At 43.8% G+C, this 21,778-nt stretch overlaps 1 protein-coding gene across 2 annotated transcripts in view; it reads right to left on the reverse strand.

The window, feature by feature from the left end:
- Nucleotides 1–18,892: 18,892 nt before the first annotated feature.
- Nucleotides 18,893–21,778, reverse strand: part of nek7 (NIMA-related kinase 7) — a 60,762-nt gene continuing 57,876 nt past the window's right edge. For both annotated transcript variants that reach the window (XM_061077662.1, XM_061077661.1), the window contains one exon: nucleotides 18,893–21,716. In XM_061077662.1, the coding sequence (XP_060933645.1) occupies nucleotides 21,606–21,716 (111 nt within the window). In that variant the 3' untranslated portion in view covers nucleotides 18,893–21,605. The remainder of the gene's footprint in view (nucleotides 21,717–21,778) is intronic.

Genomic DNA, 21,778 nt, shown 5'->3' on the forward strand with positions numbered 1-21,778 from the left:
ATGTGATGATCTGGCTCTCCTCCTACAAAGTCTAAAGAGGCTGTGGCTGTTTGAGAGCAATAGTGTGAACATATTAAAATGAAGGAAGTGCCCTTGAAGGCTTGAGTCTTCCTGCAGCGGCCACAAAATGAAGGAAGTGACTTGCATCAATTCTCAGTGAAGGTGAATCCAAATCATCTTCTATATCATTTACAACGAAAAAGATTAACACTCTGATTCAGATCTTATACTAAATAGAAACGACTTGTGTTCATCAGAAGGGCCGAGTTAGAGATTATAGTCAGAACAACCTCTCTGCACTTCCCCTTTTTCCTTCCTGTCTACACTCTCTGGCTCACACACTGTGACTCCGTTAGACTGCCAGCATCCCCTCCACTGTCTCAGGCTTTACTACATGAATCTATGCCACCTGGCTTCGTCTAAAAGAGACACTTTGCATCACTTCCTGCTCTCACGTGTCGAAGGTGAACTACAGGCCTCGTGTTAGTTCACCAACAAAATCAAACCTCCACAGTTTCACATCATCTGGTTTGCGTGCGACGGTGAAGCAGCTACAAACCACCGGAGGGCAGTGTGGCTTCACGTTGCACCACAGCCGTTTCCCCCCTCTTTCCACAAACATCCCTCCCCTCGGTTGTTTTTTGGGGGAATATCGAATTGGCTGAATGCATTATATACACACGCAAACACGTGTACACACACAACACACACACACACACACCTGCACGGTGCTGCGATTTGGACTCCTTTTGGTTCCTCTCTGCCGATGACTGGCAGGTTCTTAACGAGAGCAGCCTGGAGCGTTTGCCCTGCAGGCCTGTACATCAACCATCAACATACAACACACGCACACACACACATGCACACACACACACACACACACAAACACGCACACACACACACACACGCACACACACACACACTCTGGAGCATTCACGCCGTCTCCCATATTTACTGACACAAACACATCACCCACACAAACACACACATCGACTCTGTCTCTCTGCAGACATTCTCTGTCCTCGGCTCAATCAGTGTGTCCATCGCTGGGGGGGTGGGGTGGGGGGGGGGTTCGACAGTCACTGGGAGACGCTGCGGCTTTAACACTATTATTAGGTTTCTATGAAGCGGCCTTATCCAACGCAGAAAGAATGTCAGCTGCGCCGCTGTTCAATGAGCTTCAACACAAACACATTACAGAACCACACAATGCAGCTGAGGGCCGGCCGCCGTGTTCACACACACACACACACACACACATGTGTGCGTCGGTGTGTGGTTTGTTGTGAAGGCCGCAGTGATAAGACGACATAGCTGAGGAGGTGAGGACGGAAACCCAGAGCAGCACATTTTCTGCCCCCCTCTCCCCTCCACCCCCCTTCATGATTCATCCCTCCTCTCACCCCTGTTCCCTCTCTTTTTTTTTCTGTGGAGGAGAGAAAACCCAATTAAAATACTATGTGGATGGATACGATGAAGAAAGACATACCTCCTCCATGACATTCTCTCTACCCCCCGTGTAGTGACAGATCTGGTGCATTCAAACTGAGGTGAAAAAATGTGCAGGCTCCCGCCCTCCTGCTGCCATTAAATGTTGATGTATAATATCAAAAAATTATATATATATTTTTATATATATATATTTACACACACACACACACACACACACACACACACACACACACACACACACGCACACACAAACACACACACACACACAACATGGGGATTAATGTATAAATCAAAATCGACCACTGATTCACCACACATACATGAATATGCTATATGTGTGTGTGTGTTTGTGTGTTTGTGTGAGAAAGAGAGATTCCCATATGCCAAACAAATACCTGATATAGCAAGAGGTGTAGGAAGCATCCATTTTTTACATTTCCCCCACACACACACACACGTGAATACATGTCTTCAATGTTTATCTCTCTCTCTCTCCTACTCCTCTTCTCTTCTTCCGTTCGTGTTTTCCTCCTGACCCAACATCCGGCCCTCCCAGGAGATCCTGCTCTCTGCTGCCACACCACCACACCTGTACAGACACACACACACACACACACACACACACACACACACACACACACACACACACACACACACACACACACACACACACACACACTCTCTCTCTCTCTCTCTGTGGACCCATGAACTGCCAGTCAATCCAGCCGCAGCTCAGTACAGACCTCACATTCTCTGTGGTTGTGTGGGTCAGGGGCTGGAGACCAGTGCATGCTTGTGTGTGTCTGCCGATGTTTGTGTGTGTGTGTGTGTGTGTGTGTTGGACAGATACAGACAGATAGATACAGAGAGAGAGAGAGAGAGTTAGAGCGAGAGAGGGTCAACGGGCTGGAAGAGTGTAAGGACTCTTCTATTCAGGCCTACTAAATTCTGTATGCTGCTGATATTTACCTGCTTCAATATTACAACAAAGCCCCTCAGGAGTGTGTGTGTGTTTGTGTGTGTTTGTTTCAGTGTGTGTGTGTGCGTGCCAATCCCCAGCAGAAGGGGCTCAACTCTAACCTCAGCCATACACGCAGGTACACAAACATCCCTATTAAACATTTCCCCCCTGTGACGACTTGCTGAAGGGACTTGTTTAACTGCAGCAAACAGCGAGCCCTCGTGAGAAAGTCCAGAGAGACAGAGGCGACACGGGTCTCACGCCCACACACACACACACACACACACACACACACACAACACACACACACACACACACAACACACACACACACACACACACACACACAACACACACACACACACACACACACACACACACACACACAACACACACACACACACACACACACACACACACACACACACACAACACACACACACACACACTCGCACAAATCCAGTGCTGGGCTTTGAGTGGCCATTTAGAAATCTGGACGGCAGTTCACTGACCCAGCACTAACGAGGCAGCTACCCCGGCCTTGGAGGAGCAGCGCCTCTTATCTAGTGACCACACAGCGCCGGCTATCTCCTGACCGCCTGGGACCAGTGGTTAAACTGATTAGCCTGTCGTCCAGTCGAGTTACAGCCACAGTAACACACCCAAATATACATGCAAAAAGGATTTACTGCATGCAACTGTGGAATGTGAGGTGTATTTTACTCAGAGCAGCTCAGAAGTGTGTGTGTCTGCATGTGTGATATGATAGCAGATACGATAGCAGATACACAACTCTGAGCGTTTCACAGGGGCTCGGTCGCTCCACTTCTATCTGTCCAGTTGGATCGGACAAATGGTCAGTGGTGGGGAAACAGGAGAGGGGACGTGTGATGGCCAAAGTGTCAGGGACTCTGGATTCACCCGTTTAATGAGAATCTATGGCCTGGACTGATGAAGGGCCTGACTGAGAGACTGTGACAAGGCCTAATGCTCACATGTATAAATGATGGGGGCGGTTGGAGGGGGGGGGGGTAGTCCTGGTGGGACGTGGCTGCGTGGAATCAGTCCGCAGAGAGAGACACGAGAGGCGACACAAGAGGCGACATGGGCAGAAAAACACAGAATGTACAAAAGAGAGAAGAAGAAAATGACAAGAATGGTGAAGTGAAATGAGTCAAACCTTTTGGGAAACAAGCTCAGACTGTTCAGTTTGCCTTTAGTATGAGGCTACAGCTGGTTAGCTTAGTTAGCTTAGCAAAATGAGCAGAAACCATGGACTGTATATAAAGATGGACGACAGGACACATCCCAGAAGTGAAACCACATCATCTTGATTAGCTGAGCCTCCCTCGTGTTAGTAGATGGGACTCAGACCAAATTTGAGATAATTATCACTATGATGTTACGTTCAAGTGCAGATTTTTCTAGTCAGTTTGGTTTTGATTTGTTATTCCATAAAAAAGGGATGAAACGTCGTGATTGACCACTGAGAGTCGTTCCTGAGCGATCTCGGAAGTCGGATATACCATCTGGAAATTTCCAAGTTCCAACTTCTGAGCGTTCCATTTTAATTTACTGTACTTTGATAACTGAAATATTCTAATATACAAGAGGGAGAGAACACAGGCACTGTCACTAAATCACAGAAACAAGGAAACAAGTCCAACAGAGACGGGCCTCAGCTACAGAATCTAGAAATGTCCGTTCTCTATGAGCGCTGCCATTGTTGTGAGAGGTCAGACACCTGCTTCTCAGTGAAGTCAGGGTAGATGGATTTGCCCCAAGATCCCAAGTTAGAGCTCCGGCTTCGAGTGGTGCTCTATTGCACTTTTTCCAAATAGGAAAATTTGATGATAGCTCCACACAACAATCACCAGCGCACAGACACAGACAACAGGAGGAAGATGTGTGAGCATCGTCAGCCATCTTTATATCCAGTCATGAATCAGCCTCGTCCAGTCAAACAGCATCAAAATCCTACCAACATCTTCGAAGCTCACAAGTTCACATGTTTTCTTTCATTTTCTCTTGTCCAAACAAAAACAGCGGAACTAAAACTCAAGTTGTACCTTTTATAGGAGGAGCTGTGCACCAGACTTCCTCTTGGCCAAGATGAGTCGCTGAGCAGCAGGAGGAGATTTCAAGAAACTACTGATCCAGCCCAAGCAGCCCAGCACACAGCCATAAGAGCAAAGGAGCATTTTACTGCATGGATTTGGTTCCATATATCATATTAGTTTTTTTTCAAATTGTTGGACTATCCCTTTAAGGACAAACTAAATTTGTGAAAAAAAAGTAAAAATGAGAAGTGGATAAAAATGTAAATTATGGTTTTTATTTTGATTTGTGTTGACTGAAGTGGCACATTTGTACTCCCCTGTGTGACGGCTATTCAAAGGGCTACACATCTGAGACAATAATCCAAAAAGTACACACACACACACACGCACACACACACACACACACACACACACACACACACACACACACACACACACACACACACACACAGACTTTGTTATGTTGAGAGCGTTTGTCTCTGTATGGCTCCAGCAGAGAGGGGTTAAAATCCGATTGAGTCGATATCACTGGAGAATAATACATGCAACACGCAGCCTGTGTGTGTGTGTGTGTGTGTGTGTGACTGTGTGTGTTTGTGTGTGAGCAACACGGAGCCTAGGGACTTCCTCCCTCTCTCTTTGCAGCCCTCAGTTGAAATGGAATTGAATAGTCTGAATCCTCAATGGTAAATGTTCACAAAGTCAATACCAACTGTTAAGTCTCCCCTGCATTGGGGTTAAGGGCATTACCATTTCTGAGACTTCAGGAAAACACACACACACACACACACGCACACGCACACGCACACGCACGCACGCACGCACACACACACACACACACACACACACACACACACACACACACACAAACTCACCAGATGCCCCATGAGATGATAAAATATTTTTGAGTCTTTTACAAAATGCTTACTATACATTCTGCTTAAAAATTCCCTTTTACTGTAAAATATTCATCGAAGGCTTGTTTTCATTTCTGTCGACTAATCTGTGAACAATAATCCTGGTGGGCGTTTTTAAAGTGACATCAGTGCCTGAGGGACGGTGGTTTCACTGATCCGACTAAACACCAAATTCAATTCAATTTAACAGTGTTTAGGCACAAGGAGGAAAAAAAGACTTAGAATCACATGAGCTGCAATAAATTCATCATCAGGAGAAGTGATGCGGTTTAATAAACAATATTCAGGAGAATATGTGAGTGTTTCCCATATACTCCTATAAGAGCTGCTCCCAAACAATAAAACACTACATTTAGATCGTGTAAATGAGAACGATATGTATATTTTATTATTATGTGGTGTAATACAGTGGGTTCTATATTTCCAAGGAGATAACTAAAATAAACAATGTGTTTATTGTAGTAATTACAGACTTATATATATATTTTAACTTCTTCATGATTATGTTTGATACATGGATTGGTTATAAAGATAGACGAAATGACAGCACCTAGAAGTGAAGCCAATGCGACTTGATTGCCACCTGGTGGCTGCTTGCAGTATAGGTAATAAATCCTGCCCCCTCCATGTGAATGGTAGGGAGATGGACCAAAAGAAAAATGAAAAAATACACATCAAATACACTTTTTTTTTCCCGATCTTCCAGGTAGTTTGTATCATATGATGCATGTTCAAGTTTTAATTTCTCAAGGAAGTTTTGATGCCATACAAATGGGACACTTCTGGAGAGTGGGAGGAAGCAACGTCATTAACAGTCTATAGAACTACCTCAAAAATTAACAGAAACCAATTTTAAGAAATGTTTTTGTTTGGTCCATGTCCAGTCTGCTAACATGGAGGAGGTGAAATTAATGACCTTAACGGCAACCAACCACAACGGAGCAATCAAGACCCTTTGACTTTTGGGATCCGTCATGTCGTTCGTCCTCATACAGTCTGTGATTTAATACAGAAAAATGTTCACTGTGACTTCAGACACATTTTTATTTACATTTACCATAAAACTTTCTGTACCTGTTCTGTTAGTGACGGGATTGAAGGCCCTGTGCTTCCCAGAGACACTTTCTCTTTTGAGCAGGTCAGATGCAGGTTAGAACATCGTGCGGCTGCGTTCACACGTCTGCCTGGAGCCGTGATAAGTTCGGTTTGGGCAGATTTGCTTCCCAGTGCGGTGGCCAGCTCTACGAGTGGCGCAGCCTCTAATTCATCCTGCTGGTCATTAAGGTTTGGCCGACGAGGAGCTCCTCCACACAGCACAGTGTCTCATCTGAGCAGCGAGCCATAAAACCCCAGGCTCTGTCACTCAGTGTCATTTAAGCCGGGAGTGATTGGAACTATCTCTGGCCTTTGCTTTCCCACCTTCCTCTCCCGCTCGCAGTCTTTCGTGGTCGCTTCATGAATAATGAATGAGGATATATGCAGGCTGCAGCTCAGATATTAATGGAGCTGAAAAACAGAGGGAGAACCATCCTTTGTGCTGCCAGCCATCGCTTCCCTCCCGAAGCTGCCCCTTCCCTGCTCGCCCTCCCATTTTTTTTTTTCTACCTTCCTTTTTACTTCCTTATTCCTCCTTTCCCTCCATCTGCTGCCAGTGGGCCCAGATGAGATCATGCTCAGTTTCTCTCTCTCTCTCCCTCTCTCTCTCGCCCAGAGGTATGCACTTCTCTCTTGGCTGTCACAGCGAGGGCAAGGGTGGACGCTGACTTTGAAATGAGAGAGAGCAACTTTCAAATTTTAAAAAAAAAGTCGGCGAAACTGTGAAAACGCAAGGTGGCCGTCGGTACCATCGTTCAAGGGCATGGCAGCGAGCATCCTCCTTTGTTTACCCTCATCCTGTCTTCCTTCCAGCACTTACATGATTTGTCGGCTCTGGCCAAAGAAGCTCCGGCCAAACTGTGGCGGTCAAGGGCGAGAGGTGCAGTGCAGGTGGAGGGCGGCTGATCCAACACCGGCCTCAGCTCACGTTCCCGAGTCCCGGCCCAAATGTCTCATCATCATAATAATAATAAAAGCAATCAGATGTTAACGAAGCGAAACAGCTCCATTGTTTCGACTTCCATCACCTTGAGACCGACTCATAGACGCCTGCTGACATTGTACATGAGGCACGAAGGGGCTGGCAGGCAGCAGAGTCCGGCCCCGGGCTGGCACCGGCGCTGCCCATCCTTGGATGACTCGCCCGAGCAGGCCAGAGGGCAGACACGATGGGCAGAGTCTTCTCACCCTGTGTTCGTGCCAGATTGTCTCTTCAGCCACGTTACATCCGCAGCGTACAGAGTCAAACAGGCAGAGGATCATTATTCAGTCCAGAGGAACTCTGAGTTGGCCGCTGTGGAGAGAGGAGGCACGCGAGCGACCCGGACCAGGTCGACCTCTGACCTCTGACCTCTGACCTGCAGAGCAGCATCACCTCCTGTGTCTCCTGCGTCTCGTCCCTCACATGTCTAACGACCATTTTATCGGAGCTTCTTTAAAAACACAAACTAAACATTTTACTGATCAACTGCCGGAGCTTCAAATGAATTCTGTTGTTTTTAAGGAATATCAGCAGTTTTTGTGATATGATCCTATTTTTCAAACAAATGTCCCTACACTGTACAGTTAATATAATAACTCTATAATGAGAGGAGGGTGCACACGCCAAACAGTCTCCATAGATTCAATCATGTTTCAAACACTACTATAGATATCCCCTAAATATAAATAAATATATCTCCTAAATATACCTGTTGTTTTTCATCATTATCTCATTATATCGTGAGAAATTCACATAAATGTTGAAAAAACGTTTTTTTTTGTCCAGTCCGACAAACAAATAGCAGTGAAAGCACAACCTTGTTTGGTATCGTGCACTCCTCCTCTGAGCACCATCAGTAAAACATTTAAATATATAACACAACCCAACAGTGAATATGTGAATCTGGTGTACGTATCCTGCAGCTTTATCACAACCTCAACACACGACTTCAACATTATCCCAAATTAAATCTTTCCTGGTTCTTCACCACGACTTCGGGCTCAATGTCCTCGACCAGGAGGTGTTTCTCCGTGGTCGACCGCTTCAGAGCTGCGTTAAAGGGACAATTCCACGTTTTTAAAACCATCGGTCAGTGGATCCAATTACTGTGTCACTCTGTTTGCATTTCATCGCTGCATTTGTGTATTCTCACAGTCGTGCCTTTTTCCATTTGAACACTTTGCACAATTTTAAGTTTCCGCGGCTTGTTAATGGGACTCGCAGGTTGGCAGCACTGTTTTGCTGTCCACGTTCTCCAAAGACTCAAATAAAATATATTTCCACCATGAAGCCGGGTGTGTTTTGATCTTGGAAGTGAAGTAGTGTGTCAGTGAAAAGACCGTTAAAAAAGGAGTGCGGTTCAAAAAGTTGAAAATTTAACTTTTTTCTGCTTGCTTGGGTGAGCTTCTCAGTTAATTACGCGCAAATCCCTGACGCTCGCTGCTCCGATCCGCCGGCACCGCTGTCTCGGCAGAGGACAAAGAAAACAAAGGAGACTGACAAACAAACAGTGAGTGAAAAAAAATATAAAAGGGAGGAAGCTTTCTTTCCATATAGCAGCTGAGCTGAGGCGACAGTGGCGTTTAATCAGTTGGTTTTTCCAGCGCCGTCAGCGAGAGCAGCCTCGGCGGCGCAGCCCTCTGATCAGCGCCGGGAGAGGAGCCCCCCCGCCGTGCTGCTGCCGCCCCTGAACCACAGGTCAGTCCTTGGTGAGTAGGTTTCATTCTGCTGTCGCCTTCATAGAACCATCTCCTTCTCTCATTAGGATACAGCGTGTGTCTGTACTCGCGTGTGTGTGTGTGTGTGTGTGTGTGCACATGCATGTATTTATGGCCTTGTGTTTTGTTTCTGTTTGTTTCTCTCAATGTGTGTGTTTGTGTGTGTGTGTTTGTGTGTGTGTGTGTGTGTGTGTGTGTGTCTGTGTGTGTGTGTGTCTGTGTGTGTGTGTGTGGTGTAAATGCACCCCAGGACTAGCCTAAAGGGGATGTGGATTCCCGGCCTCCGCTGAGATCCGGCAGCACAACTAGGATTTCTACCAGTGGGGGGGTTGTGTGGGTGTGTGTGTGTGTGTGCGTGTGCGAGTGTAAATGTGTGTTGGAGGCAGATGCAAGATGCATCAAGTGACTCGGTGCCTCGGGGTCAGACACACACGCATGCAGAGAAGGAGCTGGTGCTGCGGAGGGGTAAACAAGAGCAGACTGTTAGATCTCATCAGCCTCATCACACGCTTTATTATGCTGATTTGGGAGCATACTGTAAACTAATCAGAAATCCTGCAGTCACGGGGGGGCACTCGGCTAAAGGTTAGACATATAGAGAGTCAAACTTGCTCTGCCTCGGAGTTCTCAACTTTTGCATCTTCTTATTTCTCTCCTCGGCTGCCTCGATGCAGGAGGAACCCGTGGCTGGAAGGTTGAAATCTCTTTCCCCCAGGTTGGAAAGGTTCGCTTAATGTCGGCCAGGGCTCATTCCAGAGGAGCGGGGTGATTGACGGGCAGCAGGGAACCCAACGTGGACCAGGAGTTCTGAACAAGGAGTCAGAGGAGCCCAGCCTGTCGGTCGCTATATGCTAATGTTGGCCTTTAAACAAATTTACAAAACACACTTCCAGCCTGGTCTTTGTTCACTTGCATAAATGCATAAGCTTCTCATTCTGCGGCGGAACACCTTCCCCGGCTTCCACAGCAACGTGACAGAGGGAAGTTATAAAGTTCACTGCGTCTATTAATTTTGAGGCATCTGAATAACATCTCGGTGTTTATTGGACCCGGCGGCGCGCTTCACAAATAATGACTGAAGCAGTCGCCTCTGGTTGTGTGGACACGACTCTCTGAACAGGACCGTCTCTGATCCGATAGATTGCTCTCGACTCCGATGTTTCTCCGAATCGGATCGCGATGGCGGGAAAACGCACACAACTTTTCTTTAAATTTAGCTTTCTGTCCCGTGCGTGTCCTCGGCTCCTCGGCGGGGAAACATTTAACGAGCGCACGGACAGAACTCGCACCGGATATATGGCAGATGAGCGAGTTAGAGAACGAGGGGCGAACAAGGAGGCAGGCTGGGGAGAGGTGGGAGAATTACCTTTTCTGGTCATGGTGACAGAGAGGAGACGGGGGGGGGGGTGTTAATTAAGAGTTTGAGTCGTGTGCTTTGCTGTGCGATCGTACACAAGCGTGCACACTGAACAAACTGAAGTGAAAAGTGCCCGGGGATATTTACCCGAGCGTTTTTTGAGGTAGTTTACTTGGTTATATCTATACAACTTTATAATCACATCCAATCATTTAACAAATGTTTTAAAATTAGAAAATAAGTTTGAGGCTTCTGTCACAAACGTGAATAAGTATTAACAACCTACTAATATCACATATTAGACATATGACACAAATATATATTTTTACACAGTGGTGCAGTGGGCTCTAGATTCGAATCCCCAATTAGCTGGGGGGCTTTCTGTGTGGATTCAGGCCAAGTCTCCCCCCCAAACAACCCTAAAAGGATAATATATTAAAAAGACAACAAAACATCAAGTACGACACATAAAATAGAAAATTGTATAAAAGTGGGGACAGTAATGAAAAAGGAAAAAATAAATATAAGAAATAGTAAAAAAAAGACATTGAAATATGAGTTCAAAACAGACAGTGAGGTTTCAAGCCAATTATTCCACAGGGTCGAGACCTTTTCACTTTTATACTTCATAAAACATCTGCACTTTTTTTCCCACCTTCTGCTTAAAAGAAGCGTAGTTTTTTTTCACCACTGCAATAACACACAAAGTCCCATGTGAACCTGAGCTTCACCTCTGAATGATCAGTTTGGTTTTCAATCGGCCACAAAGCATTTGTGTCAATTCGGCAGAACACCTTCATGGTGCACTGGTGGCCGAACGCAGAGCACATCGGTTTAAATCTGCTCCTGTGTGCACCCGCATATAATCATCTAGTCTTGAGAGTCTGTCATCGTCAGCCTGTGTTTGTGTGTTTGTGTGTTTGTGTGTTTGTGTTGCCGCGCTCTCTCCTCTGAGGCTCCAGTCTGTCGTTTAGGACTCGTAAACAAGAGTCGAGGGTCGTGCTGCTCTGGTGTCTCCTCTGAGCTGTCAGAGAAAACACGACACACTGGAGAGACAGACAGAGAAAGACGGAGGAGGACACGTCAAGAGAGAAAGAGGCAGGGCTGAAGTGAGCCGAGGAGGAGATAGCGGGAATAGAGTGAAAGAGGAACACGGATCCAAGAAGGACAAAAGTCAGAGGGACAGATGGACAAGACAAGAATCAATCAGTCTTTATTCCTGTAGCCCAGATTTACAATTTGCCTCTTAAAAGTGAAATCCTCTGCCCTAAAAATTAGGAAAAACGACCAAGAAAATCCTTTAAACAGAGAAAAGAAAAACGCGTGAGAACGGACAGTGTGTAATACGACTAAATGTTCATGAACGACAAAAAGAGGAGGATGAAATTGAAGAAAACTAGATTGAAACAAAACACAAGCAGGACGAGAAGAGGAAGAAGAAGCAACTTAACACATGAAATTAGATCATCACAGACGTGAACTGCACAACACAACCACAGAGAGAGAAGTCAGATCCAAACAACACAACACACAGTAACACACAGTGTAAGACAGTGGCCAACAAGTTGTGTGATGACCTGCCAGCAAATAACACAACCTTTTGGCTCCTCTCTCTCTCTGATTCCTATAAAAAGTGCTTTTGTTTTTATGTGTATGTTCGTGTATGTGTGCGGGGAAAAAAATGTTTTTGTCGGCTTACACACACACACACAGACACACACACTCCCAGCGCTCACCTGGAGGTGGTGGGTGGGAGTGGGAGGATGGGGTCTGTGTTTAGCTGTGGGCTCTGCAGACAGGGCGATCAAAGGCTCCTCAGTCTTTGTCTGCTAACGTTGAATAGACAATAGTAAAGAGGAGCCGCTTTGATTCCAGCTCACTGGTATTGATCACACAGGAGAAGGGATTGAAATAAGAGAGACAAGCCTGAACTGGATTCTTCTTCAGCTATTGATTATATCCAGAACAGACAGCATTTCACAACCATACAAGTTTTCTATTTCATCCTCTTCTTCTCCTTTTGAGTTTGTTTTTTTTGAACTATGAAAAAGTGTGTCTGGCTCCTCGCTCGTCTTTCAGGTAATAAACCCAAACTTCACCAGCCGATGCATCGTCTTCGCTCTCGGGTTGAAGCTGCTTCTCCGACTTGTTGTAGTTGACGTCCAAAACTTATCCAGGACGTGCTAACAGGAACCCCCCCCCTCGCTGCTCGTGTTTACGCTCTTTCATCCGTCCTCTCCACAGAACCTTTAAAGAGCTGTTAGACGGTTTTAGACGAGAAGTCAGTGTCGTTAGGCCACAGGGGGGGGGTCGGACCGTGGGAACTGGGAGTTATGGGACGACCAGGTACAACAACACACGGCCTCGGGTCATCTAAATCGTTTAAATAGTCCCTGGGATTCAGTGGTGGGAAGTAACGAAGTAGAAATACTTCGTTACTGTACTTAAGTAGATTTTTCACATATCTGTACTTTACTTGAGTATTTATTTTCCTGACGACTTTTTACTTTTACTCGTTACATTTGAGCACAAATATCTGTACTTTCTACTTCTTATATTCTCAAATCTTATTGTGTGTGCCTAGTTTCCCTTTGCTCGGTTATCATAAGGGGCATTGTGTATCACTCTTGCTACTGATGAGAGGTCCATGTTCAGAATATTTACAGAATGTTTTAGTGGTTATACTGTGGTTTATTAATGTTCTTGGCAGACTCAAGAGGAACTTGTGTAGAGTTGATTCTTTGTGGTCTCTAGAAGTGCAGATGCACTGGTCCATTTCTATTTGAACCTCAGCATCTAGGGTTCAAAATTTGTAAAATTATACATTATATACATAATATGCATATTGTTGTTGTCATTTTTCAATCAGTTAATATAAATCTTGAGGAGAAACTTTTTGGGTGGTTTTGTGTCTGTATAGGACTTCTATAAAAAGCACTTTGCATTTTTAATTTTGGTACTTTTACTTGTGATACTTAAGTAGATTTCAACACCAGATACTTTGGATACTTAAGTACTTTTAATATGAGCGACTTTAAGACTTTTACTCAAGTCATTTTCTGACGGGTGACTTTTACTTTTACCCAAGTCACTTTCACGTAAGATATCTGTACTTTTTCTCAAGTATGGCTTTCAAGTACTTTGTACACCACTGCTGGGATTCAGACGGCTCTGCCAGAACTTGAGACCTAACCAATCAGGTTGTGGTCCCGTGTTTCACTGTCACGAGGTGAGATGCAGATCTGCCTCCGAGCTCAACTCACGCACACGATGGTTTAAATTTAACTTGCAATAAAAACAAAAGGAGCCAGCACCTCGTGGAGTGGTAATTAGAGACAAACAGAAGGTATTATATCATTTTGCTTGACAGGTGGATTCAGACAACACCTTTAATCAGGACGTTTGTTTCAGCTCAACAACCAGGAAAGAACATTTTAATTTGAAAAAAAAGTATTTTTGAACCCTTTCTGGTTTTTAAAGAGCAGAAGTGTAATTTTCCTCGTCTTGAGGAAGGAGCTGATGGATTCTCGGGATGTCGACTTTTCGTCTTTTTCACGGCAGAGATAAGAATTCCCAGCGACTGCGTCTGTGTGCAGCCGCTGAGCTCCCTTCATCTCTAAACGTGACTCTTTAGGGCCTGTTTAAGTTGAGCTGACAGATGTGGTTATTTGGGGACAGCTCATTGGCAAGTTTATGGCCAGAGCGCTTATTTTACTGGAGCCGAGCACATGTGCCGGTGACAGTGAGGGAAATCCTTTCGGAAGTCTGGCATACGGTTGAAATAAAGGAGACTTAGGAGGACATAAAACCTGCCTGATGTTTATCGCTATAAAAAAAAAAAGGAATAAAAAAAATGTCAGAGTTTTGTCCGAGAACATGAGATGATGAAGTTTGACTGAGACATTGTTCCTCTCAAAAAAAAAGCTGGTTTTAAAGCAGGATCTTAATATTTGATAAATGATCACATCTACAAATCACTTCCTCCAGCATAAATTCATTGGTTCATTTAAAAATGCAAATTGATTTTATGGTTTTCACCTGAAGATGACGGCGTTTAATAATGCTCTGATATTATTTTAGAGAAATAAAACAAATAAATTGATAAAAGCCAAATTAAAATGTCATTTTAAAGGCAAATATTATTATTTTCACGTTGTTGAGTTTGTGTATCATTGTCGCACCATGCATGTGAAAAGCTGTTTGGAGTGGGTGTGTTGTGTTATGGCAACGTTATAACTCTTTCCATATTATTTCTAGTATGTACAAATACACATTTACATACTGTGCATTCTCTCTCTCTCTCTCACACTCACACTCAAACACACAAACACACACACACACTCACACACACTCCCTCTCTCAGATACACACACGCACACACACACACACACACACACACTCCTGACATCTTTACAGGCTGTATTCTGCTAACATTATAGGGGAAGGGGTGGAGCGACTTAAGTCTCACATAGGAAGTAAAAACCAGCAGTTGTGTGTGTGTGTGTGTGAGTGTGTGTGTGTGTGTGTGTGTGTGTGTGTGTGTGCGTGTGTGCGTGTGTGCATTGGCGAGGCCTGTCTACATCTGACACACCCCCAGCCACCTGTAAAGCCTTCCTCTGAGGATCACATTTCTTTTGAACAACTTTTAAAGACGGCGTTGGCTTCCAGTAGTTTACGGTTTGTGAAAACGCTCGTTCCGGAAGGCCGGGCCGCGGCTGCAGTTCGGTTTTCAGGGACGTTGTTTTACAAACCTCCTGTCAGGCCGCTGGACGGACCAGGGAGAGGCTGAACTCGCCTTTTTAAGAGCCCCTGACGGGTTTAGTGAGCCACTCGGCTTTTTACTTGGTCTCTGCTCACTGCAGGCTGCTTGTACTTTACTGTTCCCCCCCCCCTGTGCTGGCCTGGCGCTTGCAGATGTAGGACATGCACAGAGTGAGAGTCGCTCATTACACCGGGGTCCTGTGTGTGTACACATGCTTATTATGTGTGGTGTTTAGCGTGCGTGCGCCTGCCTCCACATGTGTTAGTGTGTCAGCAGCGGCGCTGATGAGTGACGCCAGTTGCGGCCTGCTGGGCGCAGCTCCCAACTGATAAATGACTGCAGGCGGCGTCTGTCTCTACCTGCACCTCGCCATGTTCTCCCCGGAGAGCGGCGGCTGACAAATATCTCAACCCGAGAAGCCGAGCGAGGCCTACAAGACAACTGTTTCATTCTAAATGTGAGTTTAACCTGTTTAAAGTTACTCAAGTTCAAACAATAGCAGCTTTCACATGATGAACAGGACTGTGCTGCTGTCCCTGGTGATTCTGCTTCTCCCAGCAAACTAATATGTTTGAAGCTCGGGCTGCCATCGCCAAGGAGGCGCCACAAGCTATTTCAAATGTGCAAAAATATTGATATTCCCGGCTTCTAAAAACAAAACAAACAAACGGGTGGGGGGGGGGGGGGGAGAGAGAAGATTTTTTTTTTTTCAAGTCAATGTCCTCTGGAATGGCCCCATTTCTACGCCTCAGAACCCACAGATCACCTGGGACAGATGATGAGCTCAGAGAATATTCTGCTCCGTCTTTAATCTACACACACACACACACACACACACACACACACACACACACACACACACACACACACACACACACACACACACACACACACACACACACACACACACACACACACACACACACACACACACACACACACACACACACACACACACACACAAACACACACATACACTGCTTATAAGATCCTGATGTATTTCTGCTCAAACCCTATTTAAAGTACGAGTGTGTGTGTGAAGTTCAAGTGTGAGCATCTACAGATCCAGGGTCCTTCAGCAGCAGACTTTGGTTTCACATTTCAACCTCCAGGAAATCAGTCTTTAACTAAACAGGTTCAGAACGTTGGATTTATTTTCACATGTGAAATCTGGTTCATTCACTCTTTCATACTTTTAACGTCCATTGTGGTTTTTGTATATTTACTACAGGGGGAAAACACAAGCTTGGATAAATATGTAAAAAGCTACGTTAATCTTTCATTTTGTCACTAATGCAGCTTAATGGCTGCAAGAGGAATAATATACATGCATCGGCTTTTGATAAATAAATAAAATATGAATATTGATGTATTAAAAGGACTCGGCGGGGAAGAAAACTGCAGTGAAGACTTTTCACCACAAGATGGACTTAGGTATGAATGGATTTGGGGTGAATAGTAAACAACAGGAAATAATTATCTGAATGCTGCTAAACTTTTGTTTTGAATCATTACACCCAAAGTGCAGAGCCAGTTTCTGGATATATATAAATATCTCTATAGCTTCAGGCCTTGAGGGCCCATCGATGCTGAGAAGCGCCAAACAACTTATGTATTAATTTCAGATATTTACTTTTGTTTGTTTTCACTGTGTTCGCGGCTCCATGGGAGCAATTTTTGCCGTGATGAAACTGAACAGCCGTCCCCGTGGAGTTCATTACAGGGAGAGAAACCGGTGCCCCCCCCCCTGCTCCTCGGCCAAGAGGGATTCAGAGGTCCCTGAGGGACGGGTTAGTTTGGTGGGTGGAGTAGATGAAACCTATAGTGAATGGAGTGAGGGTGTGACTGGAGGAGGGGGGGTGGTACTCAGGGGAACACTTGGGAGGAAGGAGACCATAAACACTCGAGTAATGACCTCAAACACACTAACAACACACTCGAAATTAATGAAACGACGCAAATGAGAAAATTCCCTTCTGGAGCGAATGGCAGAATGTTTTCTTTGTTTACACTCGGAGTAAAGACACTGTGTGTTGTTTTCTTTGTGTATTTATCGACTTCACTGCAACTTTACTTTTACAGTAAAAACAGGAAGGAGTTAACACAAGAGAGGCAGAAGGAAAACGTTTACCTGCTGCAGGTTTAATGTCTCAAATCTAAATCGCTCAAATCTTGTAACTCAGAGCATTTAAGCTGGTGCTAGAAAAAGAAAAATACAATGAAAGTTTGCAGATGTCCCGAGTCTGAGTTTTAAACCAGAGGCTCAGGCTTGTTTCCAGACTCCGTGACTCATCGTGTTCTTGTTAGTTTGGAATGGAACCGTTCCATCGGCGTCATATCGCAACACCGTGTTTCTACAGAGGCCCTGAGTGGACAAACCAAACACAGACTATCAAGAGAGACACTTCCTTTTCTGTTAATCACTTATAATCGGAGCATGAGACAAGTGGTACTCAGTTGACTGCAATATGCAACTTCAACACTAGAGGCCACTAAATCCTACACACTGAACCTTTGCCATTATAGGGAAAAAATGCTGTGTTGAAGCTGTGAACTTTTTTCTGTTTTTCTATTTTGGTTAGTGGCATTAACATCGGGTACAAAATTGCTGTTGTACTTTTATTGTGTAGAAATTAAATTATTGTAACCAGAAAACAACTGTTAAATTAGCTAATCATGAAATCACTGCTACGTTGTTCCCTGTGCTTTATGTCCGACCAGCTGTAAATAAACAAGACATATAAACATAAATGTTATAAAGATGGTAATTATAATCTTTTAATTGTTATTATTCTGTTAGCATTCCTTCACCTCAGCCTCCAGCTACACACTCACACTCCTCTCTTCATGGCCACCTCCTCCAAAAATGTCATACCTCACACATTGAGCATTACAATATATTGAAACCATGCACAGGAAATGTATGGATCATGTATGGTGAAGAACACACATTTACATTAATTATAGATTTCATGAGCTTGTGGACGCAAACCTGTCAGTTTCATTCCGTTAAAACCTGTTTATTCATCACAGGTGTTAAAACCCCCCCGACTGAAATCACAAAAATAGACAAAGTGTTGACGTCAAACAAGATTCACAAAGTATCTAAGCTCCGAACCAGGTTTGTTTGTGTTTGTGTATTTTGTCTTGTTTCACCAGTTGTGTACAGTAACAAACTAACAATACTAATGACACTTTCAGCAATAAATACTCTGATGTGATTACTACACTGTTATTATGAATGGGGATTGTTGCTTCTCAAGCTGCATTATAGAAATATTTTATTTATATGGATATACTTAACATTAAGGTGATCTATGAAAACACTTTAACTCAGGGAACATGAAACCTGTACAGCTGTATGTGACGGGCGACAATGGTTCTGAACTGCAGCTGTGATTCGACAGTGTTTTCTGAGTTTGGTTTTCGGAAGTTTGAAGAAACATCATCATGTTTGCGTTCAGGTTTTGAATCGATGCCCTGAAGTTTACAATTAAAACCTGTGTGTTGAGTTTAAAAAGTTTCTTCGATCAGGTGAGACAAATTCAAAACCTCGAAGAGCTCCAAGCACTCACTCCGATGTCCAAGAGAGATTTCAAAGCTTTATTGCATCTTAGTTAGCATACAAGGCATTCGTGATGATGGTCTATAATTTGACATGAAATGTTCAGAAAACAATCAGACTACCAGAACAATAAATATTAACCGTAACATTTAATATTTCACTTTCTGGAAAACGCCTGGACTCTCGGGAGTGTACAGAAAAGGAAGGTCAGGCAAGGTAAAAAAAAAGAGAAAAAGCCGGGACATGGAGGAGCGCTGTCATGTTTCATAAAAACAATAAAACACTCAGTATCAAGACACAGACAAAGTGTTAACGTGACTTATTACATGTACACACAGATACACAGAAACAGGGTTTTGAAAGTCTGCTCTTTGGAAGGTGTGTGTAGAAATCTTAGTTTTAGTTAAAACGCTGTTTGCATGTGGACGAGCCGCCCGAACGCAGAGGAAAAACAAATATCCACATCGTTCGGGCATCAAAACTCTCACCTACAGAGGATTAAAAAATAATAATCCTTAAAAAAAGACAGCAGTGCTTTGGAGGCTAAAAAGGAGTGTAAACGTAAATCAATCATTGAAGCTCTTAGAAAAGACAGATGCTTTAGTTAGATACAGTCAAAGCTCAAACTCTTTTTCCCATCGACCACCGGAGAATTACTATTTTGGTATTTTGCTGTAAAATACGACCAATTTATTGAAGGAAATTCTGCATAGCGACTAAAAAATATAGAAAGTGCTTTGAAGCGATTGCTCCCCTGAAATTACAACAATACTGAAAGGTTTTTCTGAGCAACACAGATGTGCTTGATGAGAGAGTAAAGAGTGAGCGAGAGAGAGAGAGAGAGAGAGGGTAAACAGCACAGAGGGTGAAGAGGAACAACAATTAAGGTAGTAATTACATTTTTTTTTAAAGAAATCATTTCATTAGAAGAGAGGAGCAAAAATTAAAGACAATTGCAAACAAAAATTGCAAACACTGTATTTGCACGTCTCAAAAAATATAACTAGTAGCAACACACTATCAAAATATTCTGTTAACCATCATAAAATAACTTATTTTCTTGCTCCTACAAGCTTTGATTTAATTAAAAAAAAACAAGGAAAAACTAAAACATGAAGAACATGAGCAATAATTCAACCGAGCAGTTAACAGGCTATTTGATAATGTTAAAAGACGATTCATAAGAGACTCAAATAAAGCGTTATCAATCCTTGTTTACATGCTGTACCTTCCATGTGGCCTCATTATGTAAACCAGCCCAAGTCAGTGATGGTCGTTTGTGACCCACTGGTGTAAAACTTATACTGTTACAAGAAAAAAATCTATCACCGTTCCCTGCCTCCAAATTAATAAAGGGTCATCACAACCCTTTGGTATTAAAACTACAGGAACCTCTTCACTCATGTACAGTAGAAAATAAACCTTATTGGTGCTTGTTCCTTATATTTGTGTTTGTCTGATATACATCTCATGAAGTCTTAACACACTGTAAATATATATAAACTGCTCTCTCTATGTGTGACTCTCCTCTTTGGTAACTCAGCAGAAGTTATGGAGGCGCGCTGGGATTTTTCTGATGAAATGGACGCTACACAAGGCACTGATCTCTTTCAACACATCATAACAACACTGCAAACGGACACAGCAACGTTAACAAGCTGGTGGGTCCATGGAGAACTACGTGTTAACTCTACTTTATCATGATTATATCTTTTAAACTGTTTTAAACCTAACACTATGTAATAACAGTACATGTTGCTAAAGCTGCACCGGGGAGGAGATATTTTGGTGTCGGTGACGAAGGTAAACAGCAGATGTAAAACTGCTTGTGTAACAGTTTCTACCACTCCTTCCAGGCTGTCAAGACAAAAAAGACACTGATTCTTTTCAAAGACAATACATAGGTGTCGACTTGACTTGCATTCAAAGTGTTGTGGAGACATCTGCCCATGTTCCTTCCCCCAGCGCATCTCAAGTCTACCCTGCAGATGATCTTTCCTTTCCTAATACATTCATTAGACGTGATCACCCTTCCAGCCTTCTTTTACCAGGATTCTTTTTTTTTAAAGTGCAACACAACAACACTTCAACCGTCAATACCGCTCTTTACGTCTCTCACTTCTTCTGACTTTGATTGAGAATCTGTTCACTTCAGAGGTACCGTCGTTCTAAAAGTTTTCACGGCCTTTTTTTTTGTGCCATTTGTTGAACACGGGACACATCAAAACAAAAGATGCTATTTTTAATAATCTTTGCATTGATGAATAAACACTTGAAATTACACTCCTGTTTGCTAATTTGAATATTTTCTAGTATATCTGCTTTAAACAGAATCTTCCGAGGAATGGCTTTACTTCCTTTTGTGAAAATACAATGGACATGCTTTTTAAAGCCACAGCAACAAACACATCAATGAGCTACAAGACACTGATTCTCGAGGGTGTAACATTGAAGCCTAAGGAATGGGAGGTCCGTGTGACAAAACAATTATAATCTCTATAATCTTTATCATAGGGCCGAGATGGTTTGGGTAGTCAGTGGTGTTGTAGACTGTGGCATCACCCTGGAAATATCAATCTGTTTCACGCTCTACTTATCACAGGGAGCTAAACTCTGGACTTAGTTATTGTATGAAAGCTTACAGATGTGTACAAGTCCAGCATGAAAAGCAAGGGGGATGGGGGGGAGGAGGTGTTGGGAGAAGTTCTGCAAAGCGGTCAGGTGTGTAACTTTGGGCTTAGCTGCCCTGTGTGTGGTTCTGCATTGTTTTGGCGATGTCGTACACGTAGGTGATGTCCGGCCTCTTCTCTGGGTCGGGGTTGATGCACATGTCTACCAAGTTCCTCAGCTGCAGGGGACGGACAGAGGGGGGGGAGGTAGAGAGAAAGGATTTAGTCAATGACACTGTGA

This window comes from Limanda limanda, chromosome 9 (genome assembly GCF_963576545.1).
Source record: "Limanda limanda chromosome 9, fLimLim1.1, whole genome shotgun sequence".
In the NCBI taxonomy this organism is placed as follows: domain Eukaryota; kingdom Metazoa; phylum Chordata; class Actinopteri; order Pleuronectiformes; family Pleuronectidae; genus Limanda; species Limanda limanda.